The 20,561-nt window shown below is 44.1% G+C and overlaps 1 protein-coding gene across 2 annotated transcripts in view; it reads left to right on the plus strand.

The window, feature by feature from the left end:
- Positions 1 to 20,561, plus strand: part of TBK1 (TANK binding kinase 1) — a 150,417-nt gene that overhangs the window by 113,993 nt on the left and 15,863 nt on the right. Inside the window, exons 14-20 of one of the 2 annotated variants that reach the window (XM_063927542.1) lie at positions 397 to 518; positions 598 to 674; positions 2,108 to 2,147; positions 12,111 to 12,216; positions 12,296 to 12,388; positions 16,393 to 16,499; positions 17,447 to 17,518. In XM_063927542.1, the coding sequence (XP_063783612.1) occupies positions 397 to 518; positions 598 to 674; positions 2,108 to 2,147; positions 12,111 to 12,216; positions 12,296 to 12,388; positions 16,393 to 16,499; positions 17,447 to 17,518 (617 nt within the window). Of the gene's footprint in view, positions 1 to 396; positions 519 to 597; positions 675 to 2,107; positions 2,148 to 12,110; positions 12,389 to 16,392; positions 16,500 to 17,446; positions 17,519 to 20,561 lie in introns of those variants that run through there. The other variant, XM_063927541.1, reaches the window with a different exon arrangement.

Below are 20,561 nucleotides of genomic sequence, written 5' to 3' on the forward strand. Positions count from 1 at the left end.
CTTCATTGCCTTCAAGGAGGGTATGATTCTTTGGAAAATCTTTGTCAAAAACAAAGTCTAAGATTTTTGTATCGATCAGGAAATTGTTCCCCTCTTCTTTTGTGAAAATCCTACTATGCTGCTTGCAGTGCACATTTTGAGAGAAAGACGCGTACCCAAGTCACCAGGGACCTGACGTGCTGAGATGGGCTAAGCCACAGTATAACAGGACACATCTGTAGTTCCAGTTGTTTCTATTCAGCATTTGAAAATGAAGTGCATTGGCTGGAGGAGGGGATGTATTGCACAGAAGAAGGCTTAAAATTAGATTTTTATTTCCTTTCTCTTCATTTTCATATATATATATAAAGGCTTTGTTTTGACATATATTGAGTGCATTTTACCTTTTTATTACAGCTTTCTAGCTCCCAGCAAAATCTAGAAACTTCACTGCGGGACATTAAGAATGAATTGTCTCCTGTAGGTCTCCTGACTGACTCCTGGATCAATGTTGAAGGCACACGTCCAAGTGACAGAAAGTAAATAAGTTAATAGCTTGCAGCTTTTTCTTGAGGGAAAAACACATTCAGCTAATATTTATGCCTCTGTCTCCTGCAGTGCAGAAAAATTACAAGTGTTGCTCAGTTTGCTAATGGAAATCAGCTGTCAGTTCAAAAAGGACAAAGCACAACGCAGTGAGTGAGCTACAATTTTAGTCCATTTGTCCCTTTTTCACATCAACAAATCGTAGATATAGATAGATATAGATATATATATATATATATATATATATATATATACACAAAAGCGAAATTAATCGCACACACTTTCCAATCTCGAGTGGGTGCACAGTCAAATAATCATGTATAGAGAATGTGGGTTACCCCCACATAAACCAGCACACCAAAAATAGCAGCAAATTCAGTTCATTTTAATCCATCCAAAAAGTGCAATGTGCAAGCATAGCCATAGGCAATAAGTGAAATATAGATACTTAGCAGTTAAGTATGTCAGCGTATCAGAACGAGTGGCAGCTCTTACAGCTGTTTTGGTGCCGTAGCACCTTCATCATGGGAAAAGCCATCAGTATAACATGCCACAGCCAGACATCACATATATATACCCATAAATTATTTATATGGGTGTATATATATATGTGATATCTGGCTGTGGCATGTTATACTGATGGCTTTTCCCATGATGAAGGTGCTACGGCACCGAAACAGCTGTAGGAGCTGCCACTCGTTCTGATACGCTGACATACTGAACTGCTAAGTATCTATATTTCACTTATTGCCTATGGCTATGCTTGCACATTGCACTTTTTGGATGGATTAAAATTAACTGAATTTGCTGCTATTTTTGGTGTGCTGGTTTATGTGGGGGTAACCCACATTCTATATATATATATATATATATATATATATATATATATATATATATATATATATATATATATATATGTACACATACACTCGATCCAACAGACATTACAAAGAAAGACATCGGTTATGACATATTTAGACAACAAATTGACCACTAATAATGATGATTCTGCTTGTAGTAATTTAATTTCTAAATTATGCGTTACATGAGGGAATCAACAGTTTCAGTCCTTAAATGAGTGATTCTAGTAACTTTTTGATTGGAATCGGCAATCTGTGAACCCTGTACATTGCCATTTTTAAGGGCACCATACATTAGATGACCATTTTCCCAATTCCAATGATCGGCTATTAGTCAGGGGAATTCTTCATGTTAAATTTCCCAGATTTACTCATCCCAGTAATTTTTGGTCGGTATCAGTAAATCGGGATAATTCAGCATGTTTGATATTCCTGATCTGACCCAGGCATCCATCACAGATGAATAGGATATTTTACGTGCAGAGAGTCAGGAGCTATAAATAGCATAATAAGTGATTGAGGATGCTAAGCCCGGAAACTAGTTTGATTGTTGTTACCCAGATTCTTTTGGAAGATTTTTTTTCCTTCCTCTAAATCAACACATCTGAAATTTTATAGAAGGTTAAACTTGATTGACTTGTGCAAATTTTAATCTCACTGTGTTATTTCCTTTCAATAAATTAGTTTAAATTATCAAATTCATATGTATTTATCATTTCTAGGGCTTTTATACAATGAAGAACAAATACACAAGTTTGACAAGTAAGTGGTTAGATTTTAAACTGTATTGTAAAGAAGACATCTTTGATGTAATAAGTATATTATGACATGCCACTAGGGTTGATTTACTGACTTCAAAATCTGTGTCCAGCGTTTGTCTAATTATCAGGAAGGTGCATTCTTAATTTACTCATTCTCTATTATCTTATCTGGGAGACACTGGAAATAATAGGGCATATTCAATTAGCCAAGGCCAAGATACTCAGTCGGCACACTTCTGAGGGTTTGCTGGCATTAGAGGAGATGTCTGCCTAGGCAAAGGTCATGACTCAGTCCATTGCAGGTTTTGCCCATCAGGTAGATAGGCAGACAGAGGGAAGTGTTTCCAGTCCACCTGTTGTTAGCTCCCAGGTCACCTATCCCTGTGGATCAGGATAGTATGGTATAATCGGCGTAGGGCCCTTAACATTGAGAAGGGACTCTCTTGAGTTTGTAATGCTATAGACAAATTGGTTGATTCTTCTGTGGCAATGCACTCTACAAAGCTTCGGGCTTGGGCCATGTAACCATCTTTACAGGCGATGAAGTCTTGTAAGAGCCCCATCGGGGGAAGGAGGAGACTTTAATTCAGCAATGGATTAATGGGTGAATTCACCAAATAGTGTGGGACTCGAGGATCTGATTATTGGTATTTGCCTGATTTCATCAATCTTGGAAGACTCCCTATTGGGTAAGGGACTTACTATGCCCTCTTCAGTCGGGGGAAGAAGCAAGCAGTTTCTTTTACTGTATTTTCACATTTTGAGTCTGTCCTGGGAGAGACCTGAATAGAGTTGGACAAAAAGTTTTAAGATTCCATCAGGTTTTAAGTTCATTTATCCTTTCTTGCATCTGGATACAAATTTGTGGGAGGTGTTACGGTAGATCCCCCTATTGCTAGATTGGCGCAAACTAAAGTCATACCTGCTTCAGTGTTGAAGTCCTTATTTGCACTTGGAGGGAAAGCTCTGCAGCCAGCCCTGGCTGTGACTTAAGCAAACAAGACCACGGAGATCAGTTTGCAAAGTGTATACAGTCCAGTATGGACTCATCAGACCTTCTTGTCATACTGGATATTACGAAACAAGCTTTCACCTATCTGGATCATGCATCTTTGGATATAGCATATTTCCTTTTAGGCATTTCAGCCTTATCTGTTTCTGCAAGTTGATCTTTGTGGTTAAGCTTGTTTCTGGCACACCTTGAATCAAAGAAATACATGGAAGCAATTCTGTTTGTAGGTAAGTGGCTATTTTGTCTAGAATTGGGTCACATTATTTCCCACAAGACAGGAGGCAAGTGTCCTTCAGAAATTACCTCATTGGGGTAAAATTCCTAGATTTACAGATGTAGCCATGCTCCTCTTCCTGCGATGCTGCATGGTGAGCCAGGCTGCAACTATACGCAGACGATGATCGCCGGCTGTGAATAGACGCAGCCTGGCATGCCATGCAGCAAGCCGTTTTGCAGCATGCTGCATTACCTTAAGATGAGCATGGCTACATCTGGAGGTCCTTTCATTTCCCTGGAAATTCTCAGGCTCCATCCTCCAGGGGACGGTCAGGGGCTATAGAAGGGGCAATGCCGGGGGCCACATGACCATGGCAACTAGACATTCAGGAACCAAGCCAGGAGATAAGTCTTCAGTGTAATGCTGCGCAGGCTATTTCCAGAATGCTGGTAAAAGGGGCTAGTCTGCTTCAGTTCTGGGACACCTGGTTCAAATCATCCTCGGATGTTTTGGATCCAAGGTTTAGGAGTATATGCAATTGCGGTCGAATTGCCGCAAATGTCGAAAAACGGGGCATTTTCGACACAAAAAAAAGATTCGACAATGCAATACAGTACTTTTCGACAAAAAACCTGCCGTTTCAGATTCGACTTTTTGCAATTCGACATTTACTCAAATTCGACATGTCTGCAATGGTAAAAATGCGGCTTTTCGACAAAAGTATATTCAATTGAAGAATGTCGATTCGACAACAGTGCTTTTCGACAGTCATTTCGTAAATTTCAGTCCGCCTCATTTTGCTGGCGGGATCTAATACAAATTTTTAAAAACATGTTTTTTTTGTGTGTTTTTTTTTTATTGCTAATAGCATATCTATTTATATTAGGAGGGATTATGTACTTGGTTTGTCAACTAGGAGCCACAAGTATTATTTATATATTTTGTAAAAGAATAATTTTTTATTTTACTGACTAAAATAATATGGAGATATCAGAGCATGTTTTTCAGTGGGAATGGGTTAAAAATCCTGAAAAAAAATTGCGTTTGGTCCCCCCTCCTAAGCATAACCAGCCTCGGGCTCTTTGAGCCGGTCCTGGTTGTAAAAATACGGGGGACAAAAGATGTAGGGGTCCCCCGTATTTTTCACACCAGCACCGGGCTCCACTAGCTGGAGAGATAATGCCACAGCCGGGGGACACTATACCGGTCCCTGCGGCCGTGGCATTAAATCCCCAACTAGTCACCCCAGGCCGGGGTACCCTGGAGGAGTGGGGACCCCTTAAATCAAGGGGTCCCCCCCTCCAGCCACCCAAGGGCCAGGGGTGAAGCCCTAGGCTGTCCCCCCCCATCCAAGGGCTGCGGATGGAAGGCTGATAGCCAAGTGACAAAAATAAAGAGTATTGTTTTTTGTAGCAGAACTACAAGTCCCAGCAAGCCTCCCCCGCAAGCTGGTACTTAGAGAACCACAAGTACCAGCATGCGGGGGGGAAACGGGCCCGCTGGTACCTATAGTTCTACTGCAAAATAAATTACCCAAATAAAAACAGTATACGCACACCGTGATAGTAAAACTTTATTACATACATGCATGCCGACACACACATACTTACTAGTGATGAGCGGGTTCGGTTCCTCGGGATCCGAACCCCCCGAACTTCACCCATTTTTGCACGGTTCCGAGCAGACTCGGATCCTCCCGCCTTGCTCGGTTAACCCGAGCGCGCCCGAACGTCATCATCCAGCTGTCGGATTCTCGCGAGATTCGTATTCTATATAAGGAGCCGCGCGTCGCCGCCATTTTTCACTCGTGCATTGGAGATGATAGTGAGAGGACGTGGCTGGCGTTCTCTCAGTTTCTGTGCTCAGTGTGCTGCAAATATCTGTGCTCAGTGTGCTGCAAATATCTGTGCTCAGTGTGCTGCAAATATCTACGTTCTCTGCCTGAAAAACGCTCCATATCTGTGCTCAGTGTGCTGCAAATATCTGTGCTCAGTGTGCTTTATTGTGGGGACTGGGGACCACCAGTTTTATATAGTAGGAGGACAGTGCAGAGTTTTGCTGACCAGTGACCACCAGTATTATACGTTCTCTGCCTGAAAAACGCTCCATATCTGTGCTGCATTGTAGTATATAGTAGGAGGACAGTGCAGAATTTTGCTGACCAGTGACCACCAGAATTATATCAGTACGGTACATTAGTCCACTGCTCTACCTACCTCTCTGTCGTCAAGTATACTATCCATCCATACCTGTGGTGCATTTTAGTTGTGCGCAGTATATATATAGTAGTAGGACAGTGCATAATTTTGCTGACCACCAGTATATAATATATAGCAGTACGGTACAGTAGGCCACTGCTCTACCTACCTCTGTGTCGTCAAGTATACTATCCATCCATACCTGTGGTGCATTTAAGTTTTTGTGTGCAGTATATATATATATACAGGTTGAGTATCCCATATCCAAATATTCCGAAATACGGAATATTCCGAAATACGGACTTTTTTGAGTGAGACTGAGATAGTGAAACCTTTGTTTTTTGATGGCTCAGTGTACACAAACTTTGTTTAATACTCAAAGTTATTAAAAATATTGTATTAAATGAACTTCAGACTGTGTGTATAAGGTGTATATGACACATAAATGAATTCTGTGAATGTACACACACTTTGTTTAATGCACAAAGTTATAAAAAATATTGGCTAAAATGACCTTCAGGCTGTGTGTATAAGGTGTATATGAAACATAAATGCATTCTGTGCTTAGATTTAGGTCCCATCACCATAATATCTCGTTATGGTATGCAATTATTCCAAAATACAGAAAAATCCGATATCCAAAATTCCTCTAGTCCCAAGCATTTTGGATAAGGGATACTCAACCTGTATAGTAGTAGGCCATTGCTATTGATATATTACTGGCATATAATTCCACACACAAAAAAATGGACAACAAAAATGTGGAGGGTAAAATAGGGAAAGATTAAGATCCACTTCCACCTCGTGCTGAAGTTGCTGCCACTAGTCATGGCCGAGACGATGAAATGCCATCAACGTCGTCTGCCAAGGCCGATGCCCAATGTCATAGTAGAGAGCATGTAAAATCCAAAAAACAAAAGTTCAGTAAAATGACCCAAAAATCTAAATTAAAAGCGTCTGAGGAGAAGCGTAAACTTGCCAATATGCCATTTACGACACGGAGTGGCAAGAAACGGCTGAGGCCCTGGCCTATGTTCATGGCTAGTGGTTCAGCTTCACATGAGGATGGAAGCACTCATCCTCCTGCTAGAAAACTTAAAAGAGTTAAGATGGCAAAAGCACAGCAAAGAACGGTGCGTTCTTCTAAATCACAAATCCCCAAGGAGAGTCCAATTGTGTCGGTTGCGATGCCTGACCTTCCCAACACTGGTGGGAAGAGGTGGCGCCTTCCACCATTTGCACGCCCCCTGCAAGTGCAGGAAGGAGCACCCGCAGTCCAGTTACTGATAGTCAAATTGAAAATGTCACTGTTGAAGTACACCAGGATGAGGATATGGGTGTTGCTGGCGCTGGGGAGGAAATTGACAAGGAGGATTCTGATGTTGAGGTGGTTTGTTTAAGTCAGGCACCTGGGGAGACACCTGTTGTCCGTGGGACGAATATGGCCATTGACATGCCTGGTCCAATTACCAAAAAAATCACCTCTTCGGTGTGGAATTATTTCAACAGAAATGCAGACAACTGGTGTCAAGCCGTGTGTTGCCTTTGTCAAGCTGTAATAAGTAGGGGTAAGGACATTAACCACCTAGGAACATTCTCCCTTATACGTCACATGGAGCGCATTCATCAGAAGTCATTGACAAGTTCAAAAACTTTGGGTGACAGCGGAAGCAGTCCACTGCCAACTAAATCCCTTCCTCTTGTAACCAAGCTCCTGCAAACCACACCACCAACTCCCTCAGTGTCAATTTCTTCCTTAGACAGGAAAGCCAATAGTCCTGCAGGCCATGTCATTGGCAAGTCTGACGAGTCCTCTCCTGCCTGGGATTCCTCCGATGCATCCTTGAGTGTAAAGCCTGCTTCTGCTGGCGCTGCTGCTGTTGCTGCTGGGAGTCGATCGTCATCCCAGAGGGGAAGTCGGAAGACCACTTGTACTACTTCCAGTAAGCAATTGACTGTCCAACAGTCCTTTGCGAGGAAGATTAAATATCACAGCAGTCATCCTGCTGCAAAGCGGATAACTCAGGCCTTGGCAGCCTGGGTGGTGAAAAACGTGTTTCCGGTATCCACCGTTAATTCACAGGGAACTAGAGAATTGATTGAGGTACTGTGTCCCCGGTACCAAATACCATCTAGGTTCCATTTCTCTAGGCAGGCGATACCGAAAATGTACACAGACGTCCGAAAAAGAGTCACCAGTGTCCTACAAAATGCAGTTGTACCCAATGTCCACTTAACCACGGACATGTGGACAAGTGGAGCAGGGTAGACTCAGGACTATATTACTCTGACAGCCCACTGGGTAGATGTATTGCCTCCCGCAGCAAGAACAGCAGCGGCGGCACCAGTAGCAGCATCTTGCAAACGCCAACTCGTTCCTAGGCAGGCTACGCTTTGTATCACCACTTTCCATAAGAGACGCACAGCTGACAACCTCTTACGGAAACTGAGGAACATCATCGCAGAATGGCTTACCCCAATTGGACTCTCCTGGGGATTTGTGACATCGGACAACGCCACCAATATTGTGCGTGCATTACATGTGGGCAAATTCCAGCACGTCCCATGTTTTGCACATACATTGAATTTGGTGGTGCAGAATTATTTAAAAAACGACAGGGGCGTGCAAGAGATGCTGTCGGTGGCCCGAAGAATTGCGGGCCACTTTCGGCATTCAGCCACCGCGTGCCGAAGACTGGAGCACCAGCAAACACTCCTGAACCTGCCCTGCCATCATCTGAAGCAAGAGGTGGTAACGAGGTGGAATTCAACCCTCTATATGCTTCAGAGGATGGAGGAGCAGAAAAAGGCCATTCAAGCCTATACAGCTACCTACGATATAGGCAAAGGAGGGGGAATGCACCTGACTCAAGCGCAGTGGGGAATGCACCTGACTCAAGCGCAGTGGAGAATGATTTCAACGTTGTGCAAGGTTCTGCAACCATTTGAACTTGCCACACGTGAAGTCAGTTCAGACACTGCCAGCCTGAGTCAGGTCATTCCCCTCATCAGGCTTTTGCAGAAGAAGCTGGAGAGATTGAAGGAGGAGCTAAAACAGAGCGATTCCGCTACGCATGTGGGACTTGTGGATGGAGCCCTTAATTCGCTTAACCAGGATTCACGGGTGGTCAATCTGTTGAAATCAGACCACTACATTTTGGCCACCGTGCTCGATCCTAGATTTAAATCGTACGTTGTATCTCTCTTTCCGGCAGACACAAGTCTGCAGAGGTTCAAAGACCTGCTGGTGAGAAAATTGTCAAGTCAAGCGGAACGTGACCCGTCAACAGCTCCTCCTTCACATTCTCCCGCAACTGGGGCTGCAAGGAAAAGGCTAAGAATTCCGAGCCCACCCGCTGGCGGTGATGCAGGGCAGTCTGGAGCGAGTGCTGACATCTGGTCCGGACTGAAGGACCTGACAACGATTACTGACATGTCGTCTACTGTCACTGCATATGATTCTGTCACCATTGAAAGAATGGTGGAGGATTATATGAGTGACCGCATCCAAGTAGGCACGTCAGACAGTCCGTACGTATACTGGCAGGAAAAAGAGGCAATTTGGAGGCCCTTGCAGAAACTGGCTTTATTTTACCTAAGTTGCCCCCACTCCAGTGTGTACTCCGAAAGAGTGTTTAGTGCAGCCACTCACCTTGTCAGCAATCTGTGTACGAGATCACTTCCAGAAAATGTGGAGAAGATGATGTTCATCAAAATGAATTATAATCAATTCCTCCGTGGAGACATTCACCAGCAATTGCCTCCAGAAAGTACACAGGGACCTGAGATGGTGGATTCCAGTGGGGACGAATTAATAATCTGTGAGGAGGGGGATGTACACAGTGAAAGGGGTGAGGAATCGGACGATGAGGAGGAGGTGGACATCTTGCCTCTGTAGAGCCAGTTTGTGCAAGGAGAGACTGATTGCTTCTTTTTTGGTGGGGGCCCAAACCAACCAGTCATTTCAGTCACAGTTGTGTGGCAGACCCTGTCGCTGAAATGATGGGTTGGTTAAAGTGTGCATGTCCTGTTTATACAACATAAGGGTGGGTGGGAGGGCCCAAGGACAATTCCATCTTGCACCTCTTTTTTTTCTTTCATTTTTCTTTGCATCATGTGTATGACGTGGCGCTCCCTGATTGGCTCAAGGGACCCTCTGTGACAGGAGTCACGGGGGGTCTCAGCAGTCGGGGAAAGGGTTCCCATGTGTAAACATGGGACCCCTTTCAGTGCGTGGTTTGTTTTTTTGCCAAGTACGTGGATTAAAAGCAGAAGAGGACAGATGCTACATAGGATTTTTGTGAGTATAATTTTATTTTCAGGTACCCCATGGATTCTGGAGAAGTGGACCGGGTCGGCGTGTCAACATAGGTAAATGTGTGTGTCGGCGTGCATGCATGTAGTAAAGTTTTTTATTTTCACGGTGTGCGTGTACTGTTTTTATTTGGGTAGAACTACAGGTACCAGCGGGCCCGTTTCCCCCTGCATGCTGGTGCTTGTGGTTCTCCAAGTACCAGCTTGCGGGGGAGGCTTGCTGGGACTTGTAGTTCTGCTGCAAAAAACAATATTTTTTATTTTTGTCACTTGGCTATCAGCCTCCCATCTGCAGTCCTTGGATGGGGGGGACAGCCTCGGGCTTCACCCCTTGCCCTTGGGTGGCTGGAGGGGGGGACCCCTTGATTTAAGGGGTCCCCACTCCTCCAGGGTACCCCGGCCAGGGGTGACTAGTGATTTAATGCCACGGCCGCAGGGACAGATATAAAAGTGTCCCCCGGCTGTGGCATTATCTCTCTGACTAGTGGAGCCCGGTGCTTGTGTTAAAAATACGGGGGACCCCTACATTTTTTTGTCCCCCGTATTTTTGGCACCAGGACCAGACGCAGAGCCCGGTGCTGGTTGTTAAAATACGGGGGATCCCCTGTCATTTCCCCCCCCGTATTTTTACAACCAGGACCGGCTCAAAGAGGCCGAGGCTGGTTATGCTTAGGAGGGGGGACCCCACGCATTTTTTTTCATGAATTTTTACACACTTTTGTGCCATCCATGAAGTCGAATCCAGGCCGCACACTATCCGTCAATTGGTCCGTTTTTCGACAGCGGGACTGTCAAATCCGTTTTTTAATTGAATATGTCGAATTCAGGTCCTGGAGGGAGGGTGTCTGACTGTCGAATTGTGTCGAATTAAAAAACTGTCGAATTCCAGTCGGAATTCGACCGCAATTGCATATACCCCTTAGTGTCTTGAAGATACATTTTAGATTTTGTGAGTACTTATCTGCACAGATCTTTTTCTACTCCTCTACCAAAAAACCGAGACCCACTGCTAGCATCTGGAGTCATTGTTCTGGTGTCACAGGGTCAAGAAGGGTTATTCTACTCTAACCTGTTTCTGGTTCAAAAAACAGATGTCTCTTTTTGCTCAGTGCTGAAACTGAAGGAGGCAATTCAATTGTGCCGCTCGCCCCCTGCTGGGCATCTGTACAAATGGGCGTCTCTCTGAGCAATTCACTTATTGCTCCAGTCAGGCACAATTTGCATTTAATGCACCTGAAAGCTCCTGGTTTAGCTGCGCAAAGCGGCAATACCAGTCTAAAGTTCTCGTTTGGGTGTCTAAAGTCCGGGATGGGGTGCTTTGGGCAACTAGACTAGGGATCAATTGCACTAACGGTTATATTGAGTGATATTTTCTGAGCCTTAGACATTCATATGTCAATCCCAATGTCGTCAATGTTTTTACATTTGAAGAGCTATACCTAGTTTGTAAAAGTGTCTATCACTGTATCTGTCTATTCTTATATATTTACATAGAGAGGTATACAATATAATTAAAATATATTCACGTACACAAAAGGAGATCTAAAAAAACCGTAATGTATGCTTATAGTAAAACCTAAAATAACATATAAAAGTCTTTTGTTTGTCGAAAGTACTGATGTGTCAGCGATTTTAGATGCGAGATTTACGGCAGCCATTTTTTTTTCTTTCTTTCGTCAAAACCAGGTTTAAGTCAGTTTGGATACTTTTACATGCGACCTTTTGCCTCCATTCCTACATTATCTTATTGTGTTAGCGACTTTCAATATGCTATGCTGGTGAAATAATCTGTTGCTTAGTAGGTTTTTCCTGTGTGTCTGTGTTTGTATGTACGTACGTATTTATATAGATACTGTATAAATGGGTTCACTACGGCTGGCCGGCGGTCGGGCTCCCGGCGACCAGTATACCGCCGCCGGGAGCCCGACCGCCGGCTTACAGACAGCGTGGCGAGCGCAAATGAGCCCCTTGCGGGCTCGCTGCGCTCGCCACGCTACGCGCGCCACACTATTTTATTCTCCCTCTATGGGGGTCGTGGACCCCCACGAGGGAAAATAAGTGTCGGTATGCCGGCTGTCGGGCTCCCGGCGCCGGTATACTGAGCGCCGGGAGCCCGACCGCCGGCATACAGAAGACCACCCGTATAAATAATACAATTGATTTCTTATGTCAGCACTGGTTTCAGTATTAAAATATAGTACTGTTCTGTATGTTTATCTACAGGCAAAAACTGTGCATCCATGCAACAAAAGCCTTCACACTGTACAAGGATGAATGTGTTGGCAAGTATGAAGCGTTCCGCAACAAAGCCCAGGACTGGATGAGGCAAGTGCTCTTATCACATTGTTGTCTCGTTGGAAATTATTTGAAGGTTCTGTCAACTTACTTTATCCTTTATTTCTAGAAAGATGATTCTCTTAAGGAAACAGCTCTTCACCCTCAAAAGCCAGAGTTTTGATATTGCAGAAGAAGTGTCCAAATGTCAGCATTACATTAATGAGGTAAATCCACATAATGATTATTTCTGCAGCAAGGTACATTATGTTCCACAGGGAAACATCGGGGTGTAGCGTGGATCTTGATCGAGGGGCACCAACAGGCTAAAGCTTTATGTTGTCCCAGGATGCATTGGGGGCTCCTCTGTAGGCACTGGAGCTCAGTTTTGAGTTGGTGCCTGCAGCAGCAGGTCACTTAACAGGGGGGCTGCACTGGGCAGCCCTGAAAAGCTTTCTGAGAAGACTTTGAGGGTTGCAGCGTTGATATGTCAGTGTGACACACTGTGCTGCGGCTCCATCACCTCCCAAGCGGCGTTGCATACTCCCGCGGCCTGTTCCCGGGTACTTGCCGCAGAGACGCTCCAGCTTTAGGCACACATTCGCAGATGCTCTCCTGGTTCGTGTGGCTGCTACGGGAAGGAGGTAAGAGGGTCCCCCAGGTGGACCCACCATTAAATCTCGTTCCTGTCGCTGTCTAAGGAGACGGACCGCGACGCTGGAGTGGACACGGTCACCGAGCAGGGACCCCACTAGACCGCCAGGGCATAAGATTACCGGTCGGGTGTACTAACGCTCATTTTAATAAGACTCCGTAGTACCAGCGATGAGGACCAGCATAGGGAACTGGCGCTTGACCTGTAGCCCCTCCCCCCGGCCCAGGGTGCTATCTACTGCAGATTTTCCCACCCTGGAGCTGCCTCACACTCTCCTCTCTCCCTGACTGAGACGCTGGGCGCCATCTTCTAAGCATAGCTGCGGCTGGTCTCCGGGACTGCATGGCAAGGTCTCCATTGTAAAGATGCCTGTATACAGCACTTTGACTTTACAAACACTTAAGTATTCTACATGTCTTTATACAGACAGCGTTAGTCAAGAAAGAGTATACCTATTACAGGATATATTGTACAAGTATTCTGATATATACATCCGATAGATAGATAGATAGATAGATATATATATATATATATATATATATATATATATATATATATATATATATATTTAAAATGTGTGTGTGTGTGTGTGTGTGTGTGTGTGTGTGTATGTATGTATGTATGTATGTATGTATGTATGTATATATATATCTGTACATATACTAGTCCAGTGCAGTTTTATTGTCATCGTTCTCTGCATTGTCTGTGACTGTGTGTGACTGTTTCTGCTGTGTGGTTTCACTTTCAGTGTTTCCCAGATATATCGATCACTATATTCTGTACCCTAAGGGACTAGGTGCGTCTGGGTCACATATATAGTGCGTCACAGTATTTACCCATTACGCGCATTCTACTGTGTACTCAGTCACATAATACCGTTTTTATTCGCAGGTGTTGTGTACTGTGTATTCAGTCACATTCTAATGGATTTATTCGCAGGTATTGTACTCTGTCTAGTTTTATCGTACTAAACCACTCTGTTGTTGCATTTGTGTACAATGTCTAACAAGAAGGGCAGTAAGTCTGTGGATGCTCCTGCATCATGCAGAGCATGCACCAAAGATTTACTAGAGGGGGAAGTTTTGTATGATGGTCTGTGTACTTTGTGTCATACATCTCCCAATCATTCCGCAGCTCCTGTAATCAATCCGGAACCACCCTGGGCTGCGTTCACAAACCTACTAGGTACTCTGGCCCCCTATGGGACCATCTGTGCCACTACAGCCACAAATTGTCCGATGATTAATCTGCCTTGGGCGGAAAATTTGTCTAACCAGGTGAAGCAATTAAATCAATCCTTGGTCAGACAAAAACCTACTCCAGGTCACTCCCGTGTCATCTAAGCGATCTGCTTCCTCCTCACAATCCACAAATCTCTCAGATGTTTCATCTGAAGAAGAGGGGGGCATGCTGTTCTGTCAGACACTGAATCTGGTGTTTCTGACGAGGATTCTCCATTGCAAATTGATGTCCCTGCCCTGGTGGTTGTTATTAAGCAGATCCTACAAATCACTGATGATGAGGATTCCACTACTGTGGCTAAGAAAACTGATATGTTTAAATGGCAAAAGGTGGTTAAAAATCTATTACCCCATTCTGACCATTTGATGGGCATAAGGCAGGAACCCTGGTCTACTCCAGGGAAGAAATTCCCTCTGTCTAAACGGGTCTTGGCTCGCTAATCTCTCCTTGCAGAGTTATGTAACAAGTGGGAAAATCCACCGTTGGTGGATTCTCATGTCACCCGCCCAGTGGTGTTGTTTCACTCTGCCCGTCACCACTGTCCCTTCACTGAAGGAACCGACAGATAAGCTTGTGGAAGGATGCCTGAAATCTATATATTCCCTTACAGGTGCTGTACATAGACCCACCATTGCAGCCTCTTGGGCATTGGTTCTCAGACCTGCAGGGTCTATCGACAGAGCGTCACCTTCTACTTCCTCAGTGCCCAGACCTCCTCGTACAGGGCCCTTGTCTTTATCCGGACCTGGTCAGACTGGCTTTGACGGCGTGGCTCTTGAAGTATCACTCCTGAGAGCCATAGGATTCTCTGAGGCGATCCAGACTCTGTTGAAAGCCCGCAAACCGGCATCTGCTCAGATTTATGAAAGGGTCTGGAATTCTTACTTCACCTGGTATGCTGATAAGAATTATGATGCATACAGATACAGAACATCCAGAATTCTGGCTTTTCTGCAACACACCTTGGATTTAGGTCTTCGTCTGGCCTCCCTCAAGGTTCATATCTCTGCCTTGTCGGTTTGGTTTCAGAGAAAAATTATACCTGATGTACATACATTCACTCAGGGTGTCTTACGAATTCAACCTCCCTATGTCCCTCCTGTGGCTCCGTGGGATCTGTCTGTTGGCCTGAATGCCCTGCAAAAGTCTCCATTTGAACCTCTCGAGTCAGTGGACCTTAAATGGCTCACAGCCAATGTCTTGTTTTTTCTGGCTATTGCCTCTGCTAGAAGGGTGTTGGACTTAGGTGCTTTGTTTCTGATATTTCATCGTGACCTGGCAGTTCTTATAATGCGCCCAGGTTATTTACCTAAGGTGGTGTGATCTTTTCACCTTAACCAAGAGATTGTGGTTCCGGCCTTTATCTCTTCTGATTTGTCCACCAAAGAGCAGTCTTTGGATGTGGTAAGAGCTCTCCATATATTTGTGGGGAGGACTGCCTCTATCAGGAGGTCAGATTCCCTTTTTGTCTTGTTTGGTTTTCAAAAACGCGGCTGGCCTGCGAATAAGCAAACCTTGGCCAGATGGATTAGAATGGTGATTGCACAAGCTTATGCGCAGGCAGGACATCCAGCTCCTGCTGCTATTAAAGCCCATTGTACTCAGTCTGTGGGACCTTCTTTGGCGGCCCGCCATGGCGCGTCCGCATAAATATTGTGCAAGGCGGTTACGTGGTCCTCAGTTAACACGTTCATTAGGTTCTATGCCTTTGATACTTCTGCCTCCCAGGATGCCGGGTTCTCATACTCTTTAAGGTGCGTCCCCTCCCTTAAGGAACTGCTTTAGGAAATCACTGATGTTTCCCTGTGGAACACCATGTACACTGCCCCAGAAAAGGAGAGTTATGGTAGACTTACCATGGTTAACTCTCTTTCTGCAAGGTACATTGGGTTCCACAGGGCGCCCACCCTGACGCACCTAGCTTCTATGGGTTTGTATGGCATTAGCCGCTGGTCCCTTCTCCTGTTGTGGGAATAGGGTTCTATGTGACTAACATTTGCCTTCTCTCTTGCCTGCTCCTGCATTTGACTAGTTAACGAAACTGAGCTCCAGTGCCTGGAGGCAGGGTTTATAGGTCATGGGACAGCCTAAATCTGTTGGTGCCTCTGGATCAAGATCCACTCTACACCCCGATGTTTCCCTGTGCAACCCAATGTACCTCGCAGAAAGAGTTAACCATGATAAGTCTACCATAACACTCTCCTTTTATTTTTATTTTTTATTCTTTTTTTTTTTTATCATCTTCTATGTTATGTTTAGGCTGCTATAAAGCAACAGTGTGTGTTTTTATCTTTATTATCTGTATTTTGTCTTGATACTATTATGTAATTGCAGTATCAAGAATCCATTGCACAGAAAATGTTTTCTAATTCTGGGGGAATAAAACCAGCAGTGAACACAATCTACACAAGTCCCAACACCTTAGTGGAAATGACGCTCGGGTAAGTGTCGGACTCTCTGATATAATGTAATGCTTCATTGTATGGGGCTGTAAAACTCTCCTATGGCTCTTGGTGGGGTGCAGACTCCCAACAAAAGGATAAATGGGATGAAGTGGCTCTGCATTACAGAGGTTGATAAACACATTAAATTAGTTAAATAACTATTTCACTTTATTTAAAAAAAAATAATGGTTAAATAAACACTATTATTCTCCCTTACCTTATATACTTCTGTGCACTTTTGATGTCATTATATTATATCTAATCCCTACCATGTATTCTGTAACAGGTTGTAGTCTGAGCCCTGCTTCCTGCTCTCATCGTCGTAATAACTATTATTATTTTGTCTTTCAATATCGTTGGCCTGAGTCACTGCAATGACGAGGTTTGCAATCTCGCCAACTAATGACATGGACTGTTGCTTACTGGCACATTGGGCAATCCGTTGTGGGGACCTGACAACCATGGGCCTATCTGCGCAGATATGGGGAAGAACCTTCTTAGCTCAGTTAAGGGGGGGATCAAGATGGATTGTTACTTTTTACATTATTATTTTCATGTGTTTTGTTTTAACGGAGAAAGGTATTGAACACTGGACTGAAATATACACATTGTTGAAACCATTGTAAATGAGAATAGCAATATGTAGTATTAACGGGTATATTGGCAACTTAACCAATGTATGTAAGCTGTTTAATACAGCTGTTCAAACAACTGCTTTGTATTTTTATCATCTGCTACTTTACATATTTTAGTAGAATGGTGAAATAACCGTCATTAGTTACATTTTACAATCTCACCAGTGTAGTACTCTTGTTCTAGAATTCTAATGTGCTATTGTGTTATCTTTTCACCTATGGTAGATGGGGAGCTGAGTTTATGACTTTGTAGCTTTACTTTAGAAGTGTTTTTTTAAGACCTGATAATCAACTCTTCTGGTTTCACAGAATGAGGAAACTGAAAGAAGAGATGGAGGGGGTTGTCAAAGAGTTGGCAGAAAATAATCATATCTTGGAAAGGTAACCACACTTCCACACTGGAAAGGGTTTCATATGTTTATGCATACATTACTACAAATGGGAACGGGCGAGGCAGATCAGAGCATTGTATTTTTGGGAATGTTGATGACTGTGATATATCTGTTATTAACACACACTGTCTAAGCTAAGAAAAAATCCACTCCACATAGCGCCCCTGCCTCCCTATGCTTCCTGCGACCTTATCTGAGGCAAATGGGAATTAGCTAGGGGAGAATTAACTGCATAGTGTTGGGATCAGAGTCGATCATGAACTGGCTGTGTAACTGTTGATGGTACACAGATAGCAAAAACTACTGAGGAGTACAGTAAGCATTTTATTAGTGCATGGGATGTTCAAGTTCTCTTTACTACAGATGTGTCCCCGCTCATCTAACAGTCTTCTTTGCAAATGCGACTGGTTTGCCGTGAATAGTGTGCCTGTGAGTGTTGCACGGTCATGTGCGTATATGCACCCGCTTCCATTGTAATTGATAGTGTGCGGCAGCAGCGACTAGTAGCGGCGAGGTACATATAATTGCTGCCACATGCGTACGCATCGCAGCATGTGATTATATGTAGGATGAGCGAGGACAGGTCTGTACTTGATATTTTATACCTGTGCTAAGTTTGTTTCATTATGATGCTACTGTAGTTTATAGAATCGAACAATGCGAGACACTAGGCTTGAGTATTTGGCATTAGGTGATGCAGCGTGTAAGTTTTCACCACTATTTTACACTAGGGCGAAGATGTATCAAGCTGTGGAGAAGTTGCCCATAGCCAATCAGTTTTCACATATTAATTAATAGAATGTATTTGCGAAATGCTCCCTCAAAGCTGATTCGTTATTGGGCAACTTCTCCTTTTATCAACTTCTCTACTCTTTACAAGAGTGCTCCCTGTTGAATCTAGGTGTGAGTTTTTGATACCATGTCACACCAGGTTCAGTCTGATTCCATTTTTGAGAGTTTGGCAGTGTGTGACACTATCTATGAGTACTCTAGACCTTGTGATGTTTGTGTTTGTGTTTGGCTGAGTGCTTGATTTAGAGTTATGCACTGTGATCAGTATTGCGTGACACTAGATGTAAAGCTGGGTACACACCTTTGTGATCACTCTTTGTACGCAATGGTTCGATCAACTTCACTCCTGATCAGAAGTCTGTGCATTGTACTTTATGGAGAAGCCAGACAAGTTTCCCAAAGGTAAGCTGGGAGCGGCTATCTATTTTACATGTGCTACATATGGTAAAAAATAGCCAAAAGGTTGTGCGAAGCCAGGGTAATTCTGTGCAGCATGCTCAGAATTGTTAGTTGACCCGAGGCTCGGATTTTCTGCAGAACAGGCAGTGATGTCTGATTGGGCTAGGTCTATGGTGAATGCCATAGCAGAGCTATGCCACTCTCAGGTTAGTGATGTTTTACCCTGTGCTCAGCCACATACTTTTTCTGATCCTGCTGAAGAAGTAAATTATGGGCTCGTAATATGAGTCAGTGTCTCTCGGAGATGGCTTTGTCTTTAAATAAAATGGCATGGTCAAAAGGGGCTACAGCCACTAAGAGATGTTCTGTACAATCTCCTCATCATTTTCCTGCAGTTTATCCGTACTCTGCCATCTACTTCCAGGAAGAAGGGGTAGTGGATTCTTATTGGGAAGGTACTTCTACTTTAGAGGATGATTGCGACTCTAGTTCAGGTGTTGCTCTTTTAGTTGAGGTAGTCTGTTAGACTTTGCAGGATCTGGCTATATCGGAGACCAACTCGACCTCTCTCTTCAAACATAAGAAGAAACAGGTCTCTATGCTCCCAGTCTTCTCTCATTTTGAGGAAGAGTTACAGAAAGCCTTGCTTAAGCCTGACTCAAAGTTCCAGGTTGCAAAGATGTTTAAATTTTTATACCCATTTGCTGAGCAAGACACCAAGCCTTTGGAGATTCCACCGAAGATGAATGCTTCTATTGCTAGGCTAGCAAGAACAACCTTTATTCCTGCAGTCTGTTACTCTGAAAGATCCTTCAGATAAAGCGAGGCCGTTCTTAAATCCATTTTTGCTCTATCAGTTGTCTCTCTGCGGCCTATTCTTGCTAGTGCCTGGGTGATTAAGGCTATTGATTCATGAGTGTCCCAAGTGGTTTCTCGGTTTCAGTCGGATGATCCTTCTGGGGCTATTTCTTTAGTGGATCAGATCACGGAGGCTCTGGCCTATGTGGTTGGTTGCCTTACTAGATACCATTTATGTGCAGTCTTGCGTTTCAGCTTTGGCTGTTTCTGCCACACGGTCTGTGGCTTTGGACCTGAAATGCTGATACTGAGTCTAAACATACTTTGGAAGCTGTTCCATTTGAGGGCGAATTCCTGTTTGGATCAGAGCTTACAAAGATAATTTCCCAGACTGTGGGTAGTAAGAGCCCTTGCTTTCCTGTCTCTGCTCCACAACCTAAATCTTCCAAGTTCCATTCCTTTTAGGCCCAGGTTAGGGGAAGCTTTCAGGCCTTCCATGACATGCCTAAATTTTCCGTTTGAGGATCCTTTCAAGGCAGCAGGGCAAACCTCACGACGGCCTTTGGCCTTGACCCACCCTCATGTGGTTGGGGCCTGTTTGAAATGTTTGGATTCAATCCTGTCCGGGTCATTGGGTAAGCGGGATTGTGTCCTGAGGTTAAATTATTAACTTGGAGAGTCCCGTCCCAAACTGTATTTTTGCAACAAGATTGCTGCAAATGAAAACGCTCTTATGTAGGCAGTCTCTTCTCTTTCCAACTCCAGGGTAATTACTCCAGATCCTGTACACAAGCAGGGTCTGGGGTTTTAGTCAGGTCTTTTCCTAGTTTACAAACCAGACTTTCTATCCGATTTGCATCCTCAAGTGTATAACTTCTTATCTCCACCTGTAGTCTACGTTCAGTTATCCGCTCCATGGAGGAAGGAGAGTATTTTGTCATCAAACAATATCAAGTATGCCTGACTTCACATTCCCATTTGGAAGGGTCATCATCATCTTCTGCAATGGGCTGTATGTAAGTGGCATTTTCAGTTTCCAAGCC

This window comes from Pseudophryne corroboree, chromosome 6 (genome assembly GCF_028390025.1).
Source record: "Pseudophryne corroboree isolate aPseCor3 chromosome 6, aPseCor3.hap2, whole genome shotgun sequence".
Taxonomy (NCBI): Eukaryota; Metazoa; Chordata; class Amphibia; order Anura; family Myobatrachidae; genus Pseudophryne; species Pseudophryne corroboree.